The sequence below is a fragment of the Tenrec ecaudatus genome, chromosome 1 (genome assembly GCF_050624435.1).
Source record: "Tenrec ecaudatus isolate mTenEca1 chromosome 1, mTenEca1.hap1, whole genome shotgun sequence".
Taxonomy (NCBI): domain Eukaryota; kingdom Metazoa; phylum Chordata; class Mammalia; order Afrosoricida; family Tenrecidae; genus Tenrec; species Tenrec ecaudatus.
This window is the reverse complement of record NC_134530.1, coordinates 265,777,251-265,804,836: the sequence shown is the minus strand read 5'-3', so window position 1 is coordinate 265,804,836 and position 27,586 is coordinate 265,777,251. Positions and strand designations below refer to the sequence as shown.

Sequence of the window (27,586 nt, the reverse complement as noted above, 5' to 3'; positions counted from 1 at the left end):
TGAGGGAGGGGGAAACAGGGAGGGAAGAGGAGGGAAAAAAGGAAAATGAGCTGATTCCAGGAACCCATGTGGAAGGCGAATTTTGAGAATGACGAGGGCAACGAATGTATAAGGGTGCTTTACTCAATTGATGTATGTATGGATTGTGATGAGTTGTATGAGCCCCAATAAAATTTATTTTTAAAAGTCCCGATTTTTAGAAAGACTGCATGACAAGCTAAGGTATACGGTTTTCAGCTGCCATGTGGCTGTTTCATCAGGATATGAGTTTTATCAATGGTGTCCCACTTTACCAATGTTAAAATCTGGTCACCTTACTGTAAGGACAGTTCCTTAGGGTTTCTGAAACTGTCTGTCTTCATGGGAGTACACAGCCTTATCTTTCTCCCTCACATCTGATGGGGAGTCTGAACTGCAGACCTTGTGGTTTGTAGCCCAACATTTAACTAGCTATGCCACCAGGGTATCTTTGAGAACCTAAAGCACTATAAAGGCAAAGCAGAAAAAACAACAACCCTAGGTTCTTAGAATATTGTTTGGTGAATTCACCCACAATTTTGCAAGCTCATCAGAAAAACTGAGAGTTTCGGTACAAAACCGAAACCAATTCCCCACCCCAACCTAGTTGCTGTCACCTCTTAACTCGTAAAGCCAGCCATTCTCTCTTTACCTGAAAGGAGTGACCCTCCTTTCAACATTAAATTGTCAAGGATATCACTGTGCTCTCTACAATTTTCAGTGACTGATTTTCTCGAAGTAGATTACCAGGCCTTTCTTCCAAGGTACCTTTGAGTGGACTGCAAGCTCTAGTCTTTCGGCTAGCAGTTGAGCAAGTTAACCACTGCAATCACTCAGGGACTTTGAAGTATATACAGGATGCCCTTGTCTTCAAGGACTGGTTTGCTGAAGTTCTCATCTCAGGAGCTTCACTAATGTATTTGGAATAGATCTGCCCCTAGCTTCACCTGTCGGGTTTCTAGTCATCCACTACATTTAACAAAAATCTCACTTTGAGAGGTTTTCATAGATACCTTTGATGTAAACTGAGGTTTCCCTGTTATATTTTCTGAATGCTCTATACCTGTCTAGAACTTGGTATACGCAGTATGCATTGTCTACAGACTAACTGTAGTTTCCACACATACCTGATAACTTAGCAGTGGCTCAGTAAAGATTGGCTACAGGGAGCAGGCAGAGTTTTTTTTGTCTTTAAAATGAATGGTTGATCTTGGAGTTGTTGTCTAACCTCTACATAAGGATTGTAAAGTTTGAAATTTGAAACTTTAGCATAAAAAATAACAAGAAATGGAAGATATACTGTTTTGGTGGCATACTTTTATAGCAGCACTAAAGGTAGAATCCATGTAAGTAATAAAGAAAAAAATGCCACTGACTTAAGATTAGGTACAGCAAAGTGTAGTGAAGAGAGCAGATGGTACCTGGCTGTCCATTGGAATAGTGTCTGGGGTCTTAAGGCTTGTTTTCAAACATGCAGCCATCTAAGTGAGGTGTCAACTAAGTCCACATTGAAGGGGCATACCGCCCTATGTGACCCAAAGATGATGATAACAAAACCCAAATATGTGGGAGGGGAAAGTGTCAGAGCTTAAACTGTGAACGCCCAATTTGTGGAAGGCTATGGAGGACAGTGGAACCCAAGATCCATCTGCAGTGTCGAGGCAGACCCTCTCTAGCCACAGGCCTGGTGAACAGCTGTACCAGCAAACAGAGACTACTGTAAACTGGATTACAGTGGATCAAACTATGGCATAATACTTGGTCAGTTGACTTCTCTCTTGACCCAACCAGGATTTGCTCTAGGCTAAACATTTCTTCTCTGACTTTTAAAATATCGATGGTAGTCTTTTCATCCTTACTCTTTTAATTATTTTCTTCTTGCCATTTGTTTTTGTTTTTTATTGTTTTTGTTGGCTTTCCTAGCTTGTGAAGCACAGAAGGACTGGATGCATAGCTGACCCAATGGTTTATCAGGACCCGGGAAAGGGGGAGCAGGGGGAGGGGAAGGGGATTTAACTATGTAAGTCTATGATATGCGAATATTATATCAAGAAAACTACTTAAAAACAAAAAGGAAATCCCACTTGACCATGGTTATCAGAGGTGAAGAGTTGTTGCTTAGGGCATTGGATTTATGTTAATGATGGCAGAATAATTTGAAGATTATCAATAATGGTGTACAACATGAAAAGTATAATCAATGGCACTGAATTATACATGTGGAAGTTGTTGAATTGGAGAATGTTTTGTTATGTATATTTTTGAAAAAATTGAAACATAATTACATGATTAGCATTGAGTACAAGCAAGAAGAAAATGTTCTAGAACTGATTGTGGTGGTGATTGTATAACTCTTTTTGATATGAGTGAATTACTGAATTGTATGACATAAAGATGAAGTGCCAATAATACTTTTAGAAAAATGGGTCTTTAGATCTATTTTCATGAAATTTATTCCCAAATTGAAGTGGCAGTGTATACAAAGATAACAAAGCTTGTGGTAATTTACAGAAATGTTACACCATGCACATTATGAAGTAGCTCAAACATATACATAGTAGGCTTCATGCAGAATAAATAATCCCCAATTTTTACATAAAAATATACTATTGCATTCTTAGTAACCACAACTATTTTGCATATTTTAAGATAAATGATAAAATTTGGCCTTAAAAACAAAACAGGACTGAGTAGCATCCCTATTGTAATATGAGACTAATTTGAATCTCTTAGTCAGAAAATGAAAACCAGAGAACCAATGGAATTTTGTTCTTACACAAAGCAAATCACTTCAACGTGAATAGGAATAATCTTCTCTCTGCACTAACTTGGCCTCAGAGGGAGCATGCAACCTGAGCCAATCGGGCTCTAAATCCAGAATGCTATACTCTCTTCCATTGCTTGCAACTCGCAGGGCAGAAGCCAGGCTTGCTCCTCTCTGGACAGCAGAGAATTTGGAATTATATTTTATATAGTTTTTAATCAGAATGTTTTAGAAAATCTGGAAATTACAAAAGTAGTTCTGTAAACACCATATGTATTAAATCTCCATAACAAATGTGCATGTTATTCTTAGGGAGGAATACATATTTTTATCTGATGATAACATATTACTGAGCTTATGTTACAGTGATTTCAAAGCCAATAAAACAGCACCCCAAGTAAAAATAGAGCTATGGTATCATGATTCAGAGAGACTATTCCAAGATTTTTAGGAATTCTCAGATGATAGGAGTTGGGAGAAACAGAGCCAATACTGTTTCCTAAAAGAACTGCCCTGCTTATTGTTGAAAACAAGATAAGCTCGCTCCTTTTCTGCTTTAATTTTGGGGATAAAAACTCTCTTCCTACACTTTAGAGGAAATGCCTTTTCTAAATTTTACTATTAATATCTTTTTGCATAGTGGAGGATTTCTATTGCAAAAAAATAAAGTATTCAGTACTCCATAAATGGCAGGGATTAAATGAATCATCATTGTCTTGGGATACTTGGGATACAACCAAGGATATCTCAATATCTAGTGTTATGAATCTGATGAAAGATTTTTATAAAGAAACAGGATTATGTTTCAAATCAAAGGTACTTGCATTCAGTGGCTGTCAAAAATTCTGGTTATATTTTGATCTCACAAGGCAACTGGCAAAGCTGCCAGTACTGAGACTTATCGAGAGCTGTAGTATAGGATATACCAAAATGCAATGGGTGCATTGGCACCTACTAAACAATTGGCTTCTCAGAGAGAGCAATTATAGGTTCTTGAATTTTTCATCTATTTTTCTTTTCTTCAGGATGGTGGGTGAGGATGAGTTTCTCAGGGCACAAAACCTTTAAATAGAATATATTTTAAAGAGTATTGTGTACAAACAATTATCCTAATTTAAATATTCCTGGCCTTTTGGGGAATAATACAAAAAAAGAAGATCTTAATATTTTCCTTGGCATTCTTTTGTGGGGCAGACTGTAAGCATAGGCTTTTACTACGCCACCTAAACTTCCAGCTTGCTAGTACACGCTGACATAACCCTTCAGATCGTCATTCACGACAGCAAGACTTTCCGCTGGGGATACTGCAGGCTTCAGAATGTTGCGCAGATGAATGGACTTTATTCGGATGATGTACGATCATTTCTTCAGGTCAATCTTCTAAACCTCGTTAAATCCACAGATGCAGTTTGGAGTTAAAATACCAGGTCCTTCTTCTCACATTCAGCCAGCTGCGTAGCTGCTAAGGAAGGAGTAGAACATGGGCTGTTTCAAGCGCTGCTGGTCCTTCCTACACCAGGCAATCACGGTTCCCTCACTGTTCGCTGTGTACAAATGGTGGCCATCACAGGAAAATGTAAGGCTGCAAAATAAATTCAGTTCATACATTTTTATCTCAACACTGTATTGCCATTATGGTGAACAAGAACAAGTTAGTGTAAAGAAGGTAAGATATTTTTACTGGAGCACAGTTATGACCTAACTGATAGTATACAACTCATTGGTTTAAATTATCATGCTAATACAGTTTAATTACCTGTTAATACATTTGGGAAGGTCATTCTAACTAGCTTACATAGAATAAAATTAGGATTCAAGAGATTATTATGTTCCTTCACTGCATGCTTTCTTTATTATCTAAATAATAAGTAGTTACATATAGGAAAATTTGAAAATATAACAGTATTTGATTTTTGCCTTGTAGATAGAATGATGCGATTATTTTACTTCCTTGAAAGAGAAATTCATAAAGATATGACATCAATAAAGAATTAATTTCATTAAACTTTACATGTAGTGCATTAAAGTAAATTTATCTTAATAAAGTACAGTTGGAATTACAGCCCTTTGAATTTTTAAAGTCAATCTATTTGTTCACCAAGTCAAGAGTTGTATACTGGTTGAGTTGATTCTGCCTCACAGTGACTCTAAATGATAGAGTAGAACTGCCTGATAGGGATTTCTAGGCTGTAATCTTTATGGGATGGAGCCCTGGTGGCACAGTTAGGTAAGCTTTGGATGGCTAACCGTCAGGTTGGGAGTTCAAATCCACCATGCCTCTGAGGGAAAAAGATGATCTACTTGGTTAAATATTTACAGGCTTGGAAACCATATACTCAAAAATGAGTCAAAGTCTACTCAGTGGCAGCAAGTTTGGTTTGGAATCTTTAAGGCAGCATATCACTGGGTCTTTACTCCCATGGACCCCTGGTGGGTTCAAACCACCAACCTTGAAGTTAGCAGCTGAACACTTACCATTGTACCACCAGGGTCTGATTGCTAGCAGACCTTTTCAGGACTGCTCTCTTTCAAGAAAGAGAGAGTTTCTGGAATTCGAGAGGTCTCACCTGGGTGTTACAGCAGTCTTTCAAGTAGACAGTGAGTTCCTGACTCTGATTTTAAGTTTCAAGAAGACAGGGGCTGTGTCATGGACAACCTGGAGTTTCATAAATGGTTGGCCTTTTATGATGATTATTTTAATCATATACTTATTTAGTTCTCTAATATCTCTCTAACAGAAACACAGTCATAAACTGTATTAGGAAGAATAAAGGGGGCAAATATTTTACCTTACAATAGGCTTATGTGACTTCGGAAAGGTAATTTCACGCACAGGTTTTAAGTCCCAGCTACTCCATAACCTGGAGGGGGAAAAATCATCATCTCATTATGCAAACTAAAATACCCTTCCTAAAAAACTCTAGCATATTTAATTATTTGATACATATCATCTGGAAGGAAACACAGTAAACAATTAAGTGGTGTGGGAGCAGGGAACTTTATATACTTTGTGTTATTATTCTACTACAGTTAGTACAAAGATAAAAATTTATAACAGCAATTAAGCTATTTTTATAAATAGCTATTTTTCAGAAAGTAAAAGAGAAATCCTTGAAAAACCTATATGTAAGGGTGATTTAAATGTCTAAGAATTAAATAATAATATGCCAATTTCTGAAAGTACATTATCTTTATAAAGAAGAAAGCAAATAAAGAGATTCAAAACCTCTCTTACCGTACAATTCCATTTTCTAACCCCCCAGCAATAACATTGATAGATATTCCTTCAGGTTGGTTGGAGAAAGCAATGGAACAAATGATTTCCCTGCAATGGACATGTCCAACAAGGTCTCCATTCACTGTCCACAGTCTGAGGTCACTGCCTCCTCCAGCTAAAACACAAAAATCATCCCCACAGTCACCATAAGTGGGCATCTCAGAGACCACTTCCACTGGGTCCCAGAGGGGCATCCCTGCAGGCTCACTTATTTTAGTGACACAGTTTAAATGACTGTATTTAAGGCTGTGTCTGTAACCTGGAGCTAGTGGTTGGAGGCCTTGTGATGATGCATTTAACCTCTTTCAGGAAATAATCTCATGCTAAAGAAATAAGTTGAGATGCATGACAACGTTTGGATGGCACAGTCTTATCATCCCTAATTTTATCTTTCTAACAGAGCAATCATAAAAGAGAAGAATGATGAGGGCAACGAATGTACAAATGTGCTTTACACAAATGATGTATGTATGGATTGTGATGAGTTGTATGAGCCCCTAATAAAACGATTAAAAAAAGATTCATTACCTGAAAAAAAGAATCTATTACTCTCCTATATTAAGGTGATGACAATATTTCATATTTTATAGCAAAGAAACAAACTTTTGAAGTGCTTCTCTAGTCTTTCAAATATCACAGATCCGAATGCCCAGTATTCTACTATTTCTTGTTGTACTGTTAAGGAGGTTATTATGTAACAAAGTATCAGGGCACAGGAGATTCAATATTTAAAAGAAGTATAATTGTAAATTGTGAACACATCTTCCATATGATTTCATTTCACTCTTCTAAATTCAATACTTGATAAAAGATTAAAACTATAAACAGGCAAGCTAACAGATAAGGAATACTAGTAAGGTTAGAAAGCTTGTATCATTGAATACATGATACAAGCATTAATGTAGGGATTGGTGATTATAACCCATAGCAATTACGTGGCTTAATCCTTTGATGTAGAAATATCTACATGAGCTCCTGGAGTTTTGGAAGTATGGTTTGTAAATTAATAGTCAAAGAACTATCTTCACCAGAAACTTGATATAAATAAATACATACATACATACATACATACATACATAATCTTCCTATGACTATAGAGACCAAAAATGTAGGCTCTTAGCAAATACTACTTGGGTTTCAGTTAGAACCGAACACATCAACTAAAAAGTCAGAAACTATGGCATTTCTAAAATAAAAATAAAACATCACTGCTCTCTTTGTATATCTTCATGGGAAAAAATTAATGCGAGTGCCTCTTTTTTCCTGAATTTTAGAATTTGGACTATTACTTTCACATGCCACTGGCAACACAGGACCAGGGTATGGTGTCTTATTCTAGCTTAAATATATATAAAGGGCTTCCAAAGGCTCATGGAAAAATGCAATTAAGAGATACTGAAACTTTGTGAAGTTCCCTTTCTATTTTATCCAATAGTAGAGTAGCTAAAGATACAACAACAAAACATAAGCTACAGTTTAATAAATTTCACACATTTTACCATAAAAAAACATACCCTTTAGTAAGCCCTAGGGAAATTTATAAGCAGAAGAAATGAGCATCTTAATGTAACTTCAGCCACAGTATAGAACTGAGAAGATTACACACACACACACACACACACACACACACACTCTCACTCTCTCTCTCCAAAAAACATGCGGAAATATTCCATTATCTTTTACCTGAGAACATTTTGAAGCCCCTCTCATATACATTTCCTCAAAAAATACAAATATGTATGTATTTATCTTTTAAAATACACACACACACCCACAAGGACAAGTGAAAAAGTATTACTGGGGCTCCAGTTCATATATGCATCGTTTTGATCCAAACAAAACACATTTAAACATGTCTCTGGATCAGTGGATGGCTGCAGGCAAGTTCTTTTAGTGATACACTTGTCTTAGTCTCACTACGGTGCCTTCAAAGAAGGACCAATCCAAAACACTCGTTGCCAAAGAGATCTCTGGAGTCAGTTAAATTCAGGGCAGAAAGGTTATCTCAGAAGCTTATGGTGACTTTTAAAAAAAATTCCAAGTGGGTAATCTTGACATATTTTCTCAAAGGACACAGGGCGATTATGGATGTTTATTAGAAAGAAGTTTAAAGAAAGCAGAAAACAGCATCAGTGAGGAAAAAGGCCGGGAAAGTTGCACTGGTAAATTTTTACGCCCACTCTGAAATGCATCTGTTCTTTCTTCCAGGGTAGCAAGAGGTGTCCTATCCGAATTTCAGTGGGAAACCTTCTCCCATCCACCCTACAGCCTTGGTCTTGCTCCTTTATACTTCTTTTTGTTTCCCAAACTCCATGATAAAAGAAAAATGTTTCGAGTTCCTGGAGGACGCCCAAAGTGCTATTTTGATATGGTGTAAATCCAAGTGCAGAATTCATTCCTAAGTGTATACACCGAGGAGGAGGAGGAGGATATGGTGAAAAACAACAGCTTTGTATGTTGATATTTTTTATTTAATAAGGCAGTTTTTCCTTTTTAAATCATTTTATTGGGGGCTCATACAACTCTTATTAATAAGGCATTTTATGATTGTTTACAAATATTTTTTACTTTCCCTTGTACATAATTATCTTCTAAAACATTCTATGTTGGGGTAATCAAGTGTCTTAAAATCAAAATTCAAATACAAACATGTACACACTGACACACATACACACGGGGGTAAAAAATTAATGGAAAAAAAGTAATAATTTATAATGAAAAATTTTCAAAAATTTTTTGAAACCCTTGTGTGTGTGTGTGTAAAGGGGCTTCAAAAGTTCATGGAAATATGGAACTGAAAAAAATGGAAAATGGAACTTCTTGAAGTCCTCTTGTATTTAAATGTTTATTTATGATTACTTGGATGACATCTCTAAAAGGGTAAAGATTGTCGGTAGACTTTGGCAATTTGATCATTTTCTTGCTTTTTTTGGCATATAAGAATAAGAGAATTACATATCATAACAAAGACAGGAGGGCATGGAAATAATAAATATGTGGCCACCATTCATTGGGTACTCTCAAGGCAGTGATCTGCACCAGAGTCCAAAGATCACCAGTCCTACTAACCTTGGAACAGTAGTCAGTTGGTTTGAAACCACTAAGAACATTCAGCCTTGAGACCAAGGACTCCAGGTGATTATGAGGAAAAGCCCAGTTCACTTAGCGGGGTTTCCACAGCAAGTCTTTCTGGTGTGGTCTATGGAGGATGTTTTGCATCTCAAAAGAACAGTCTAAAGTCACAGTAGTCTGAAGCACATGGCCTGGGTTGTCAAGGGCTGGCTAACAGCTAAGTCCAAAGTATTGAATTAGGAACACAGTACTGGGCAAAGTCTCCACGTGTGTTCTATTAATCCGGAAGGCATGGTTCTGCCTTTGTGAATTAATGCTATTAAAAGTTTTGCCCTATCATCAGCCCCCATTGTTTTTGGAAACAGTGTCTAGTCACTCAAGGGTTTAATCTGTACAAGTCAACAATATATGTATTGTGGCTTATAGCCAGATTCTACTTGTGTAGTTTCCTTTCCACAACAGTGTTCTAAAGTCTATACCATTGGCAAGATGAATGTTCCTATCAACTGATTTACCTATGCCCCAGTGGGATGACTGATAGTGTTCTCTAAATAAAATGATAATGATGTTTCTAAAGTGAACCAGAGACATATATAAACCATAGATGTATCATGGGTTTTGGGCTCACACTTAATTCTAGCTCCAATCTAAGAACAATTAGTTCTATGACAGGGCCTTGCTCACCCTCATGATGAGATCACTGAAGATATGAGTGCTATAGCAAAGCATAGAGAAGAAACTAGATGGTGCCTGGATATCAGAAGGAATAGTTTCTGGCGTCTTAAAATAAGCAGCTATCTAATTGAGGTGCGAACTAAGTCAACATGGAAGAAGCACACCAGCCTGTGTGATTCAAGGATTATATGTAATTAAATCCAAATCCAAAGGAGGGAATGGTATCAGATCTTAATTAAATTGTAAACATCCAGTTTGCAGAAGGCTATGAATGACAGTGGAAGCCCAAAATCCATTTACAGGGTCCACACACGGATTAAGCTTCCAGTGAATTCCTTCTGATCAAAGACCAGGAATGTGAATATCCTTGCTATCATGCAGAGAATCGTGTTTGGCTCTGTCCCACCCCCTTTCTTCCTGTAAATGAGATCCAGGACAGGAAAACTGTAGAGACAGTGACTACATTTAAGGCTTCTTGGGGAGTGTGGCAGGGGAAGTTGAGAGAAAACAGGGAGCTGATAACGCTGACTAAAGGAAAGAGGAAAATGCTCTAAAATTGTGGAGATGATTGCATAACTCTTTGATATGACTGAACTATTGGTTGATGTGTGAATTATGTCAATTAAGTTTTTAAAAAATTAATTCTAGTGTGGGTCACTTAAGTTGTCCTCACTTTCAAAAATGTTTATTTTTACTATGTTCTCTATATAGGCAGTCCCTAGTTTATAAATGTTGTATTATCAGACAATTCTTGCTTGACCATTAATATTATATATATTTGTTATCATTTTGGAATGGCTGAACTAAACCATATGCACAGCAAATCTTAAATTACAATCACCTTCACTTGCTGCATGAGCAGCTTTGAAATCTGAAAGGAGTCAGACATTTTCTTATGCTAAGCAAAGCTTAAAAAATCATATTCACCTGTTCCAATTAATCTACAAGTTCTTTTTTTTTAACCTACAAATTCTTAAAGCTACTGTTAGGAATGTATCTTGTTCATAACATAACTGTACACCAAATTCTTTAAATGAAGTCTTTCTTATATGTTCCAAAAGACCTTTAAAAAGTTGAGAAAGCCTTTTTTGTTCAAATTGGAAAAAAACATTATAACCATTACTCTGATACTTGGGGTCTACCCAGGGATACCTGAGTACTCTACTATTGAATTTGTAATTACGGCAAAAGTAATTTGATTTCTTGTACCCGTATGAGTGATATCATATTATAGATAATTCACTACTGGCAGCAAGAAAGTAGTCAACTTTACAAATTCAGCTCCCTCAGGATCAGTTCTAACTTTCAAATATTGCCAATATAAGAAAGTAGAGAACTCTATTTACGTACTTTTTATTATTCCCCTAACATTCCTCTTGAGGTGACACCCTAACAGCTCGCAATATACAAACCAAGGAAGAACAATTAGCAGAGTTATCAATCATCTGCTCACTTTTCTATTAACAAGCACCTCCCCAAATCAAACCCATTGCCAGCTAGTCAAATTCTGATCATAGCAACTCTATAGGATAGAGTAGAAGTACCCTACAAGGGTTTCCATGGCGACAAGTCTTTATGGAAACACACTGTTGCCTCTTTATCCACAAGAATGGCTGGTAGGTTGAAACCACAGACCTCTTAGCAGCAAGTGCTTTGAACACTTTGCCATGAGGGCACATTTCCATCATCAGAGTGAACTGTGTAAGATCTTTCCCTTGTGTGGTCATTGGGACATAAAAATGTTCTTAGGACTTTGTGATGGGGGACCATAAAACTGGCAAACACTTCCACAACTGAAAATTTTAATCAGGACTGATTGCTTTTCTTAAATACAAGACTAAATGACTGCTTTGTAAAAAATCAAAAAGATCATCCCAAACAAGATATATCAAAAATGTAAGCAAAAGATAGAGGATTATTTACTAGAGATAAGTCAAGAACATTTTATAATGAGTGGATAGTTAGACGCTAGCAATTCTCCAAAGGAGTCTTTCAACTTTTAAAATCCTTTAAGAATAGAAAGGCAACTGGAAAATTCATCAAATTTCTATTTGTTCTTTCTTGCTTCATGCATCAGATTTTTAATGTATAATATATGAAAAAGAAAACAAAAGCTTTTTCTAGGAGATATGTTTCATTGTGTAATTTTTAGGGCAATACTAATTATACCTTCATTTATGATTTTATTTTTTTCTCCGATGAAGTAGAAGAAACATTCAAAGTTAGTCATCTACTATTGCTCTTCAGTTTGAAAGAAGCTAACAAAGTTAATATATGAAAAGCAGAATGAAAAATAAAAACTACAAAACCCAAGAAAATTAAGGTAATTATATAGCATAACCATTTGCTTAACTCACATGTGCTAAAATGCAATTTTACATATACCATGAGAAGAGTTATATGTGACAATACTAATTTTTACTTAAGTTGATGGCTAAATTGATGAACTCAATGTAGGGTCATATTGCATTTTAATCTATATGCTGCTCTTCCCAAGTACTGAATCTTGCAGGAACCTCAGGGAACAGATATCCAATACTCAACCAGTAAGAGAATTGGTTGGTGGAACATACTATTAAAACTACAGTCCTTGCTTTGATGTTGAGAGCCACTCACCTGAATCACACACAGTAGCAATATCACCTGTTGTTTCACTGGCAGTCACGGCTGTGACAGGGCTTTTGTGTCCAGCCAAACTTTGTACATAGCAAAGTCTAAAAGACAAAACACATGAGTTATATATCATCATTAAGTAAAATTATATTCTCTTATTTGTTAAATTCTTTGCCCAGTATTCATAAGGCCTATGTTTTCCTAATTGATTGATTTCAATAAAACTATAAAAGTTTTTATTTCATGCTTGGTATTAATAAAATACAAAGATCTTATTCTAGTACATCTGTTTCATAGAGTAAAAATGGAAATATTTTTGAGTTGGAGGCCTTCTGTACCTGTTTAGATCCCATATGATGCAGGTTCCATCTCTGCTCACACTTATCATAATACTGTATGGCTTGCACACAAATAAGCTGGTTATCTCTTCTGTGTGACCATAGAGATGCATCTGAGACTCCATTTCTATTTCTGATGGCTAAAATTTAAAAATGAAGTTATAAGATAAAATCACAATGAAAGTTATACTAGAGAATACAGTATTTTTATGAAGTGACTAAAATATTCTTAGAAATATATCATGTTTCTGGTCTTGCTTGATACTTGCCGTCATGAAGAGACCACTGAAGATGTGAGTGCTATAGCAAAGTGTGGTGAAGAAACTAGATGGCGCCCAGCTGAGGTCTTAAAGGCTTGTCTTCAAACAAGCAGCCATCTAATGAGGCATCAACAAGTCCACATGGAAGAAGCACACACACCTGTGTGACCCAAGGATTGTAAATAATATAAATTGTGCACACCTGGTTTGCAGGAAGAAGGCTATGGATGACAGTGGAAACCCAAACACATTTGCAGGGTCCACACACAGATTAAGCCTCTGGTGAATAAATCCCCTCTGCCCACCATGAGGAATGTGAACAGCCTTGTTATCAGACAGAGAGCATTGCAGAGATGATTACAGGAGATTACAGTTAGGTTAAAATGGAATGGCTTATTTGACCTCCCTTCTTACTCATTTAAAAGTTGGTTCAGTTAAATAAAAATATAGTGAAGGAGAAATACACATGGATTAAGCCTGTGGTGAATCCCTCTGACCGTAGAGCAGGGGCATGAATAGCCTTGCCATCGTGCAGAGTGCATTTGAAAGTGCATTATGGCAGATGTAGTTAGGCTAGAATTTAATAACTTATCATTTGATCTCCTTTTTAACTCTTTTAAAAGTTCTAGTTTTTAATGTTTTCTGCTTTCTTTTCAATTGAGGCTTTTTTCCTATTTTATTTTGTTATTGTTGCTAGCATTTTTATTTATTTGTTCTTTTATGTTTTTCAGCATAGGAAATTCAGGATGGGTGAATCTAGGGGACAGTATTTGGATTAATGGTTTCTCGGGGATATGGTGGGGGGGCTGGGTTGAAAGCTGAGCTAACAGTGAGTAGAAGAAAGAAGAAAATGTTCTAAAATTTATTGTGGTGAAGATTATTGAACCCTTTTTGATATGACTGAACTATTCAATTGTATGATATGTGGATTATATCTCAATAAAACAGTTTTAAAATAAATAAATTTAAAAAACACTGTGTTGCAACCTAATTTAACTTAACATTTATAGAGTAAAAATGATAGGACATTAAAAATGTTTTAATTACCAAGAATCTTAGCAATGGATATTTTTCATTTTTATCTATTGTTCAGCCTTTGTTCAAATATACAGATATTTTTATAACAGTATTTTTGTCATTCACAATTAAAAAATTTGTATATTATATATTATATATATTATACATTGTTATATATTCTACAATAGTATACATTATTAAATTTTGTATATATAATCATAATGAATATATAAATTATATATTCATAAGCATTTATTTTCTATATTGCCTTCAAACTTATTTTTAATGGTGGTATGAAATCCTATGCAGTTAGAAGCCCATAATTTACTGTATATATTTCATTAATAGTCATTTAAAATTCTTTTCAAAATGACACATAATTAAATTTTTTATATATCAAATTTTGTTCTTCATCTGAATTATTTCTTTAGGATAAACTTCTAGAATTTTATTAGGTATATATAAAAATTTTGTTCTTCATCTGAATTATTTCTTTAGAATAAACTTCTAGAATCTTATTTGGTCAGCGAAAATTCATACTTAAAAAAATCCTTTTTGTTGACTGGGTGAAGGTTTACAGAGCACATTTCTCTCTTTTCAACTCGTCCAATGCAATTCCCTCAATGTGCCACCCCTTATCCCACCTCATTCCTGTTTTCACATTTCCATTCCTCTTTTCCTGACTTTCCGAACTTGTTTCTTGGGTAAATGCTACCCTCTTGAACTTAAATAGCTAATTATTCTAAGCTGTGCATACCATATTAATGTTATTGTTTCCTTGATAGGCCTGTCTATTATTTGGCTGAAAATTCAGCTATGGAGGTGAGTTTCGTTCCAGACCTAAAAGGTAACTAAGGGTCATAGTCTTAGGAATTCGCTATCCAACAAGTAAGTTTGGTCTCTTATATAATTTTGAGTTTTACTCCACAGTTTCCTCTCATTCTCTAGAGGACATTCTAATGTAATCCTTTTCAGAATAGCTGGTAGTGTTAGACACCACACACTTCCAGAGATTGATTTTTTTCTTTGTCCATTAGCCTACTGGACTAATTGCTTCTATGTCTTTTGATTTTAATCTTCTTTCTTCTGGACAGATTGGAACAAATAGTTATACTTCAAGTGGCTTTTTATGACCTTTAATGACCCCCAGATACTACTCACCAAAGTAGGATATAGAATATTGTCTTTGTGAAGTATGTTATGCCAACTGGCCTTTGATGCCACTGAAACTACAGTCTTGAGCCCCAGGCTCAGTGACTCATTCTCTCAAGGTGTTGATTATGTAAAAGAGATTTTCATAATTTTGTTTCCTGTATGCTCTACCACATTCACTTAATAAATATCCTCTGTTAAGTGTATATATGGGTATACGCCCCTTTCCCCCTCTCACATGTCCAGTCTGTATTTCTATCTAAGCATCTACTCATAGATCACCATCATTACAAGTCTGTGTACAATGTTTACCTCTCCTGCCTTTAATTCATTTAAAGTATTTTTATTGTGAAATAGTTAAAGGTGAGCAATCATCAGTCTTAAATTCAACCACATTTTGTTTCAACGAATTCTCTGCAATCCCCTCAATGTACCATCGCTTATCCCACTTTCCCCTGATGCTTTCTGTTTTAATTCCTCCCCCTTTCCTAGCCCTCTGCACTTTGTCTTTGCGTAGATGCCTGGCCTTCAACACTTGAAAATCTCCCAATGTCCTCCTTGTATCTATATATATATATCTGCAGTTTCCTTCCTTGAATATTAATTATCTTATAGTTCTTGACAGGGTACTTCCCAGGGAGTGGCAACAATTCATGATGTATGAGAGTAAGTAAACAGGTATTGCTACAGAATTATAGAATTCTTTAGTAAACAAAATATCAAAATGTGAAACTATTGTTTTCTTGACCCATTTCCACCTAAGTCAACACTTCTGAGGGTACTCTCTTTAACCCTTACCTAAAGAATTCTGCAGTCTTCCATTTATACATCAAAGTGGCAAGTTTTTTTTTTTAATTCTTGAGGCACTCAAATCATGTTTATTTCTATTATTCTTTGACTTTGGGAGCAAAAGAAGTCTGAAGGGGCTTAATGAAAACTGCAAGGCAGATGGCAAAGGTTTCTCAATGAAATTTGAGAGGACATTCTTAGCTACCATCAAAGAATGAGCTGCTGTATTGTCATGATGAAAAAAAATTCCTCTGTGCAAGAGTGTCCAATTAGGAACACAGTACTGGGCTTATTCTCCTCTTGGATTCTATTTAACTTTTGTTAAGCATTTTTTTCTGGTGGGAGGTTACTCCTCCCCATTTACCCACCAACAGAAACATACATGCTCCCCCCCACCCCCTCCTGACTTGATTTTTCCGGAAGGTTTCACTTATCACTCTTGTAGGAATGCCTGCGATTTGGAGTGATCTTATCTCCGAAATGCTGTAGAGTATCAAATGAATGGCCTTTCCCCCTTTGCTCCTTCTTGAACGAGTGACCCAGCTAAGGTGAGGTTTCCTCTGCTGACGTGGCGTTTAAGCTGTCCACAGGAGGGCGCCACATGGTTCCCGGATGCAAAGCAGGCTCTCTACGTCTGTGTGTTTCCTCAGGTTCATTTTGAAATTGGTATTTTTGCTGTGTGTTGGTAGGTTTTCCAGGATAGGAATTCCAGGAGGGGCAATTCTTTAGACATAGTAACTGGATTAGAGGGAAAGGGGCAGCTAATAAAAATAAGTACAAGATGGCAGAAATGTTCTGGAACTGATTATGATCACTGTATAATCTTTTTTATATGACTGAACTATTGAAATGTATGATCTGTGAATTATATGCCAGTAAAACTATTAATTTAAAAAGTTCCTTGGTACAATTTTTCTGGACTTTTACTCACCAATGCAGTTTTCAACTTTCTTAAAACTTATTAGTAATCCCTTATAATTATTCTGTCCCCTTTAAAAGGAAATCTAACACTTTTGGTCTCCAAATACATTTATTATAACTTTCTGAACTGACCTCTCTATCTTGGCTTTAACTGGCTGAGAAGATCCCCTGGAAGGTACCATTGTGATTGAATAGTTTTTTGAAGGCATACTAATGAGATTAAGACACATGTATTACTGAAAGAACTTGTCTATGGCCATCTACTGATCACGGAGACATGTTTAAACATTAAAAAACAAAACAAAACCCACAAAAAAACATACAATCTTGAACTGGAACCCCAGTAGCCTACTTTTTAAAATTTACTTTCATATATTAGGATTTGTTTCCTAAATCAAAGGTTTGGAACTGATATTTTGGGGTAGATATTTATTCACAGATACTGGATGTTCACACAGAGTTTGACTCTTTTTTTTTTTTTACTTTGTTAGGTTAGCTGTGATTATTAAGTATTTTAATACTACTCTTGTAAAGAATATGAAAAGCAGAGATACTTATAATAATGATTGGCTGTATTCACAATATCCTTCACAAGGCACAGGAGTAGAATTTGTTGCTCACTAGAAGACACCCCACAATGAACTGGGCTTTACTTCAAATTCACCAGTAGCAAACTCCTTTGGACTTAAGGCCTAGATGAGGAGGCCCTAGGCGAGAAGAAGCAAATGACTGCTATACCAAAGTTAAAGAATTGGTGGCCATTGGAGTCTGGTTTGGATCCTTTGCTTTGAGGGTGCCGAATCAATGGTGGCTTGAGACTGCCATATATTTACTCTTTTGATGCCCTCCTTCCGTCCTATGATATGTACTGTCTGACTTTGTGAATGTTTGTGTAAATAGTGTGCAGTCACAACAATTCATGTGGTGTGGTCTGAGGCCGGCCTATACTTGTAGTTTTCTTTTTTCAACAGTGTTTTAAATTCAGTTTCATTGGCTAAAATTAATGAGTATCAGTTGTATTACCTTATGCCTCAGGGATATGTTGATAATGTCTCTAAAGTGAACTAAGACATATAAAAACCATAAATATATGAGTGGATTGGGGGCTCACACTTATTTCTATCCGAAATCTAAGAACAATTAGTTCGTATGAGGTGGCCCGGCTCTGTGCTCACCCTCATGATGAGATCGCTGCAGATATGAGTGCTACAGCAAGGTGTGGTGAAGAAACTAGATGGTACTTATCAGAAGAATAGTGCCTGAGGTCTTAAAGGCTTGTCCTTCAATAAGCAATCATCTAAGTGAGGCATTCACTAAATCCACATGGAAGAAGCACACCAGCTTGTGTGATCCAAACATGACAACAACAAAAGTCAAATCTGATTAAGGGAAAAGAATCAGAGCCCAAATTGCAAACACCCAATTTGAAGACAGCATGGAGGACAGTGAGGAGTGCAAAACTGATCTGCAGAGTATCTAGTCAGACTAAGCCGCTAGCACAGTGGTTCTCAACCTTCCTAATGCCTCGACCCTTTAATACAGTTTCTCATGTTCTGGTGACCGCCCCAACCATAACATTACTTTTGCTGCTACTTCATAACTGTAATTTTGCAACTGATATGAACTGGGAGACCCCTGTGAAAGGGTCATCTGACCCCCAAAGGGGTTGCAACCCACAGGTTGGGAACTGCTGTGCTAGCAGATCCCCTCTAGCCACAGGCAAGGGTCTCGAACAGCTTTACTATCAGATAGAGGTCGCTGTAATCATGATTATACTGGATTGAACGTGGTACTTGGTTAGTTGACCTCCCACTTGACCAAACCTGAACTTGTTCTAGTGCAAGTACTTATTGCTTATTCCATGACAAAACTTCTTCCCTGGTTTTCAAAATACTGATGATGGTATTTTCTTTCTTACTCTTTATTTGTGTTAGTATCTTTTTATTAGTACTTTATTTATTTACTATTTTATTATAATTTTATGTCACTGGTATTTCAAATGCCAGTAGGGTCACTCAAAGTTAACAGGTTTCAGTGTAGTTATGAAGAAGGAAACAGCTTTTGAAGGTTAGTCTCTGAAAGCCTTGTGCATAAGATTGAACCACTGTCAGACACTGATGTTCTTATGAAATAGATTGTTTTCAGAAGTAGTGCCAAAGGATGAGCCCTGCGAGTTAGAAGGCATTCAAAATATAACTGAGAAGGAGCTGAGGCTTCAAACTAGAGTGCATGATAATGACAAGAATGGAGAAAAGTCAGGGGAGGAAAGCCTTCGGGTCATCATTTGCTGATGGGACATGACTCAAAACAAGAAACAGCTGTAAGCCTCAATTAATAATAAGTCCTTAGAATGTATGGAGTATGAGTCCAGGAAAATTAGAAGTCATCAAAATTGAAATGGAACATAGAAATATCAATATGCCAGGTAATAGTGAGCTGACATAAATTGGTACTGGTCACTTTGAATCAGAAAATCATATGGCTTACTATGCTGGGAATAACACAAGCAAGAGGAGTGAGATTGCATTCATCATGAAAAAGACATTTCAAGATCCATCTTGAAGAAAAATGCTGTCTTTGATAGGAGGGTATCTATCTGCATTCAAGGAAATAAATAAATACAACCATTATTCAAATGTATGCATAAACCACCAAAGCTGGTGATGAAGAAATTGAAGAATCCCACCACTGTCTATAGTCAGAAACTGATGAAATATGCAATCAAGATCCATGGATAATTACTGGTGATTGGAAAGGGAGTAACAGTGTTAGAAAATACAGCCTTGGTGATAGAAATGACTCTGGATCACGGGATAGAATTTTGCAAGACCAACCAACGACTTGCTCATAGAAAATGCCCTTTTTCCCAACAACACAAACTGAGACTATCAACAAGGACTTCTCCAGCTTGAATACACAGAAATCAAATGGATTACGTCTGTGGGAAGAGCTGACAGAGAAGCTCAATATCAGCAGCAAAATCCAGGCCAGGAGCTGACTTTGGAACAGACCAGTGACCCCCCCCCCCAAAAAAAAAAACCCAAAAAAACCAAGAAGGTATTTGACGAAATCCAATACCCATTCCAATAAAAATACTTAACCAAACAGTAACTGAACTTCCTCAACATAATCAAGGATATAGCCACAAAAACCAACAAATAACATTATTCCTATTAGGGATTAAAAGCATTTTGCTTGCAAATGGGAATGAGATAAGGAGGCTTTTATGTACTGGGAGACAACTACAAAAGCAAGGCAAGAAATGGACATAAAATGCATCAAAATTGGCAAAGAAGTTATAGTACTCAAAGTTAGATGTGCTTCCCTAGCTAAGAAAGGTATTGCATAAGATTCTTTCACGCATAGTTTCCATGTAACAATTCTTTTGGTCCATTCTCCATGGCACTTGTAGAGCTTGTCGACTCTTTGGGCTGAAGCCAACCTAAGAGAGAATATGATGTACTCTGAAACCATGGCACTTAGTGGGTTCAGAAAACTGAACAGAAACTAGTGAACAGGAGGGGCTTCCTGCTGGTCTTATGGGCACAGCCTCACAACTGCTGCTTTATGGACGCCCAAAACAGTGAGATGACCTTTGTGAAAGAGTGTCAGTAATACAAGGACAGTTCCAATGGCTTCTACAAACCTGAAATACCCTGCCCTCAAGTCAAACTTCAAATAAGACCACATATCGAAAGCATGCTGTTGATACCGTTTACATGTTGTTGTTGTCACTAGTGCCGACCTACAGCTACTTCAGGTACAGCAGAACGAAGTGCGGCCCGATCCTGCAATTGTTCCTGTGCTTGAGACTGGATGCATAGAGTTTGACACCCTAGGTATTTGTGAGAGCTGAATCAGACTGATACTGGCTATTCTGAATCAGGAAGTCATATGGTTTACTAACTAAATCAGGAATGGCACAATCAAGAGGAATGGCACTGCAATCATTGTCAAAAAGGACATCTCAAGGTCTGTCTTGAAGAACAGGGCAGTGATAGGATCTATCCACGTTCAAGGAAATCCAATCAACTCATATTCAAATTTATGCACAAACCATGAAAGCTAGTGAGTAACAAAATTTTAAATAGTAAATTATTAATTTCATGACCTGATTACTTAATATTGAGGAGAAAAAGCAATAAAGGAACTGAAAAAATCTATTACAGACAAACACAAATCTGAGGAAAGATAGGTAACACAAATCATTACAAGTATACTGTAACTTCCAAACTAAATGATACATGTCTTGTATTCAAGTCATAAAAGCTGCAACTTTGATCTGGTGTGTTCAAAACCATTCTGTGTGCAGTAGCTACTTTAAAGACAGCTCAATCTTCCTTTTGTTTAAAAAAAACAGGTATTGTTTACTGTCTTATGACACAATGAAAACTTGGAGGGAGATCAGAAGCTAGGAAAATTAAGAACAAGGCTATTCAAAACATTAGGAAAAGCAAGATGAAATAAAAAGCAAAAGATGAAGCCAGTTTGTTAAAAGGTATCTTTGTCATGGTGCAAAGTGATCTGAGCACACAAGCAGAGAACGGCATTACCTAATCAACTAACAGCAGTGATTAGAATCCATTTGTGGGGTAAATAGAATGGACCTATCCAACCAAACTGAACTCATTGCCACGAAGCCTGTTCATAGTGATAGGACAGGATAGAACAGCTCCTGTGGGGTTCGAAGACAGCAACTGTTTACGGAGCAGAGAGCCTCATCTTTCTCCAGGAGTGGCTGGTGGTTTCGGACGGCAGTTAGCTGTCCAGCATGTAACCCTTAGATCAACAGGGCTCCTTAAATGCCATGGAAGGAGAGCTCAGAAGGAGAAATGCAATGGCAGTGATGCATGTTAAAGATGATAAAACATTAACATTCAGTTTCGGTTTTTGAGACTGAAAAAAGCTGACTTATAACAGGTATTGTACTTCTCTGACTAGATTTCTTGGTGTTTATTTTACTCTAAGGAGCTCTAGTGATTGCGTTGCTAACTGCAAGATCAGTGCTCCCCGGAAGAAAGATGAGGCTGTCTGCTCCTGTAAAGACACTGTCTCAGAAACTATGGGACAGAATCCATTCAATGGCAGTGGTTTCTTTTTTCCCTTCATTTCATTAAGGCACGTAAAAACCTTATCGTATTCTACTTTTTAAAATAAATGATTTTATTGAGTCTCTTACAGTTCTTATCACAATCCATACACACATCCATTCATGTGTCAAGCACATTTGTATATCTGTTGTCATCATCATTTTCAAAACATTTTCTTTCTACTTGAGTCCTTGGTATCAGCTCACTTTCTCCACTCTCCACCATCTCTCCCTCATGAACCCTTGATAATTTATAAATTTTTTCGTTTCTTATACTGACTACTGTCTCCCTTCACCCACTTTTATGTTGTCCATCCCCCTACGAAGGAGTTATATGTAGATCATTGGAATCGGTTCCCACTTTCTTCCCCCACCTTACCCTTGCCTTCCTGGTATCCACTACTCTCATATCGGTACTGAGGGGTTTATCTGTGCTGGATTCCCTGTGTTTCCAGCTCTTATCTGTACCAGTGTACATGCTCTGGTCTAGCCGGATTTGTAAGGTAGAATTGGGATCATGATAGTATGGGAGGAAGCATTAAAGAACTAGAAGAAAGTTGTATGTTTCTTTGGTGCAAAGTTGTATGTTTCCTCCTGCACCCTGACTGGCTCGTCAATTCCTTGTCACCCTTCTGTAAGGGACGCCCAATTGTCTACAGGTGGGCTTTGGATCTTTACTCCGCACTTCCCTTCATTCACATTGATATGATTTTTTTGTTCTGGGTCTTTGATGCCTGCCTGATACCTGATACCACAGATACTTCATGATCACACAGGCTGGTGTGCTTCTTCCACGTGGGCTTTGTTGCTTCTCAGCTAAATGGCTGCTTGTTTATCTTCCATCCTTTAAGATTCCAGACGCTATTACTTTTGATAGCTGGGTACCATCAGCTTTCTTTACCACATTTGCTTATGCACTCATTTTGTTTTCAGTGATCGTGTTGGGAAGGTGAGCATCACAGAATGCTGGGTGATTAGAACAAAGTGTTCTTACGTTGGGGGAGCACTTGAGTAGAGGATCAATGTTCATCTGCTACCTTAATATTTAACATATAAATATATGTACATAGATCTAGTTCACTATTGTTATATATAAATATATTTACATATGTACATGCCTGTATTTAAACCTCTATAAATGGTATTCTGTCTACTGTTCATGATTTGTTTTTACCATGTATACTGGCATGGATAGGAACTGGAAATAAGGGGTTTCTAGGACAGATGAGACCCCCAGGAACAGTGGTGAGAGTGGTGATATCGGGAAGGTGGAAGGAGGGTGAGGGAGAAATGGGAAAGAGATGACAAGGACAACATGTAACCTTCTCCTTGGAGGAAGGACAGCAGAGAACTGGGTGAGGAAGACGTCGGATGGTGTAAGATATGATAAAATAATAACTGTTTATAAATTATCAAGGGTTCGGGGGGAGGGGGGAGTGGGGATGGAGGAGAAAATGAGGAGCTGATTCCAGGCGCTCAGGTGGAGAGTGGGTGTTTTGAGAATGATGATGGCAGCATATGTACAAATGTGCTGGACACAAATGATGTATGGATTGTAAAAAGAGTTGTATGAGCCCCTAATAAAATGATTTTTAAAAAGACAATAAAAAGAAGCATTAATTAATATCTTATCTCTACTATATTACTTTATAATTTAATTATAATTTATAATTAATTATAAATTAATTATAAAGTCCCAGAAGTTCACTAATTGTCTTAGAAACAAAACAAAAACTTTCCTCTAAGTTCTGAAAGTCATTACCAGGGAGATTTAACATGCTGAAAGAGCAGAGAAACACTGAACATCAGGGTTTATAAGTTTTCAAATTAGCTACTCTTGTGGCATATTCCTAAGCATTCAAGTTGATAATAAAAAATATTTGCAAACATCAATATACAATGGAGTCAAAATATAAAACAGATCGCTATTCAAAACACTATTTCCCAAACAAAAAAATAAGACCCTTATAATTACTCTCAGAGTTTATCAGGAGCCTAATAAACCTAAATGGAAGAGTTACATATGTGACCTTTTACAATGTAAGAGTTAATGTGGGGGGAACAGATGGAAGCATAAAACACTTAACGAATCATACTTTATAAAGGATTTTTTCCCTTCACTTAGAAGACCCCTCCCCCCAACACACATACACACACACACACAGAAAGTGCAGGGCCTACCGTGCTGCTAGTGAGTCTGTTTGTGTAGGCTGTGATGACACCACATCTGCTCCCCGTGAACAGCTGGCAACTGTCAGGGACCCAGGCACAACTAGTCACCTTTGGAAAAGGACAAGTTGAAGATTCTTGTTTGTTAAAAGTATGAGAAATACTTCATTTTTATGACAATTATGTGAAAATAAGTAATTGCAAAGTCTCAGGCAAATATTTTTACTTGAAATTATTAGAACGGTGTCAGACGCATAAGTAAAATCACAAAATATTGTATAACTTTACACCAAATGTCTAAGCGCAGTTTCAAAATTTACAATGTACTATAGCACAGTCAAGGATTTTACATTTCTCCGTATATAATAAACAGGTGACCATTTACTCCTCAGAAATTTAACAAATTCTTGAGTCGATATAGTGTTAAACATTTATCTGTTTTAAAATTTTTATTTATTTTTCTCTTTCCTGGTGAGGAGAAAGGGTAGATATAGAACTTTTGCTTTTAAAAGTTTTTAAGATTGTTAAGTAGGCGCAGAAGGAAAGATAAATGTGAAGGGTAAAAAAAACCCTTGAGATTCCTCTTTTGATGCAAAGCCCCATTGGAACCCTGGGCATGAAAAACGGTGGGGGGCTACGCAGGTCTTCTTAGTTCCCCACCCCTCCCGACAGGTCTTGTTTTGGGCACCAGCTGACACGCAGGACCGCTGCCCGTGTCATGTAACCAGGCCTAGGAGCGTCCACTGGCCATGGGCTCTTTCTTCTGCATTGCAACATGTCTTTGTGTCTCCTCCTGACTAAGAAGAGGGAGTGTTTCCTCTGATTAAGGCCAGCTCCGCCTCATCCCCCAAATTCCTAAAAATCCTTGTCCTCTCTCTTATAGTTTCAAAGTGTCCTAGCACCTTTTGCTGACATTTTTATTACCTCATCTACAAATGTGTTCAATGAGCGAATGCCTCTCATGTATCCTGGTTCCTTGAAGCTCCCAATGCACCATCAAGGTTCAATTTTGGATCAAATGTTAGTTCTGATTTTCTTTGTTAGGTTCTATTTATACCTAGGCCCTGCCATTGAATAGATTCTGACTAACAGGGACGTCACGTAGGGTTTCTGCGGTTGTCAGAGTCCTTATGGGAACAGATGGCCTTATCTGTGTCTAGCACGTGGCTACTGGGTTTGAACTGCTGACTATGTGTTTGGCAGTCCAATGCTTACCTGACATCACCACTAGGCCTCCGTTCTATTTATAAGGATTGGTATTTTACAACTTTTATTTTTCCTCAGAGGTTTTCCAAAAAACAATAGAAAATGGAATAAATGAGAGTTTCCCAGAAGGATGTAATATATGAGGTAAATTGTCATCTTTCTATTTTCTTATTGTCCAATGTATGGCCGTATTTTTCAAGACTATATAAAAGAAAACTAAAGACACTATTCTGCTTTTAGTTTTCTTTTTCTTTTTTTTGCTGCAAAAAGGAAGTTTTATTGTTTCCATTTGGTCCCCAGCTTGGGGGAGGTGTTCCAGGGCTGCTTTTAGTTTTCATTGAACTCAGTTGAGAATTCAGAACTTTAACTTCTTAAAAATATCAGGCAAGAGAGAAAAAAATGAATAGTCTCATGATTATGAAACACACCAGAAGATGCATATAAAGCCACCATAGGACTATAGACTCTAATCATGATCATGAAATTGATTATGTAAGTGAAACCTCAAACTGTCTCCATATGAGGACATTCTAGATGAATTTTCTCACACCCACCCAAGAATTTCGGGGAGAATCTATTTCTATGGATGAAAATGAAACATGGCATCCTCATCCAGTGAGTCATTCGACACCAAGGGCTCTATCGCACAGTGTTGTGCTACAAGGACCTGGATGCTCTTGTTTTAGTACAGGGTCTATGAAAGTATTCTTTTATCACTTATGGTATGTATATACCACACTTTACACGATATGGGAAAATTTTCAAATAAAAAATTCCTGTAAAAAGCGAATGAGGCTGTTTTCCACCATCCTTTTATTGTTACTCCTATAAGTCACTGGTAAAATGATTTTAAAGTGAAAAATTTTTAGAGTGTCCTGTGGAGCCAGATAACGATTGGTCATGATTCTGGTATTTTGAGGGTTAAGGAAATAAGTCATTGCTCTTTCTTTCACTGCCAACAATTTCTCCAGAGTAGCTTACTCGATCTCTGAAGTACGCAGGAACAAGAATATATTTTAGGGCACAGGTATTGACCCCGTGTAGTAGAAGTGAAAAAAACAAAAGACATAATTCAAATCAGAAGGTTTTACGCTTAATATTCCTTCAACTATATCACTGTGCTTGCTCTGGCCCATTTACTATGAATCACGTTACAAGATAGTTACCGAAATGACACAGTAAAACTGCGGTAAACAGACACTGACCAAAAAAGCTGATTCTGTTACATACAGCATTGGGCCATTAGCTGACAGGAAGAGATTATATGATACTCTCTCAGTAAGACAATAGATGGAACACAGATCTGTGACGCATTGAACACAGCGGTAGTAAGGAGTCCTGCCAGCACTGTAAATGAGGCACACAGCCAACACCACCAGCTTCTTGGATTAGACTTTAAGCAAGATATTAACAACTAGATACCACTAGTTTGACTCCCTTTGTAAGCATTGTATTTACTGATTATAAAAATACAAACACGTACCTGGTACTGCTGTGAACTCTGTATGAAGTTTATTGGAGGCTCACTTTGTTTACTCTTCAATCTTAAAATGTTATCGGCATACCCCCAGCTCAGGATGGCTGACCACTGGATGTCAGTACTGTTCATGCTTCTCACACCTCAAGGAGAAGGAGAAGTAAATGTATCAGATTGTTACGGCTTCGTTGTTTTTTGATAGCTTAATGAGTTGAAAATTGAAGGTTTAAGTTTATATACTAGAACACAATTCCATTCAAATGCAGCTCATTTTATATTCCTGTGACATTACTAGGATTCTAAGGTTGTTACTGATTATTATTATTTTTCACTCAGGGTATTTTTGGTTGGTATTTACTTGATGTAGACCTAAAATTTCTGTTAAGAAATTCTTTAAAAAGATGATAGTCAAGTCACTCTATCATTTCTTTGAAAAATGAAATATGAATTAGTTACTGCTTAAATAACTATTCTAGATGCCCCCCTGCTGAATAATCCATACAAACAGCTTACAGCTAGAGAGCGAGATTGGTAGGGCAGAAGTAACACTTGCCCTGAGAATGGGTAGTTAATCCTGTCAACTGCAAGAACTTTGTGTGGAAACCTTATTTGACCAGACAAGCTTCTGTCATTATTGCTCCCTCTCTCTCAATTCCTTTTATTGACCCAATAGCCCTCTCTCAACAGGACTTTAAAAAATGAGTATGTGAGGCTAACCAAAGATAAGATTGGTATGTCCCAGGGGGATG

The 27,586-nt window shown here is 37.0% G+C and overlaps 1 protein-coding gene across 1 annotated transcript in view; it reads right to left on the bottom strand.

Annotated features, from left to right (window-relative positions):
• Nucleotides 1-2,453: 2,453 nt before the first annotated feature.
• The window catches only part of LYST (lysosomal trafficking regulator), a 264,929-nt gene continuing 239,796 nt past the window's right edge, over nt 2,454-27,586 (bottom strand). Inside the window, exons 47-53 of the mRNA XM_075532181.1 lie at nt 26,844-26,980; nt 24,167-24,265; nt 12,758-12,897; nt 12,423-12,520; nt 6,018-6,174; nt 5,572-5,643; nt 2,454-4,364 (exon numbers count right to left, since the gene is read on the bottom strand). Coding sequence (XP_075388296.1) covers nt 4,226-4,364; nt 5,572-5,643; nt 6,018-6,174; nt 12,423-12,520; nt 12,758-12,897; nt 24,167-24,265; nt 26,844-26,980 — 842 coding nt within the window. The 3' untranslated portion in view covers nt 2,454-4,225. The remainder of the gene's footprint in view (nt 4,365-5,571; nt 5,644-6,017; nt 6,175-12,422; nt 12,521-12,757; nt 12,898-24,166; nt 24,266-26,843; nt 26,981-27,586) is intronic.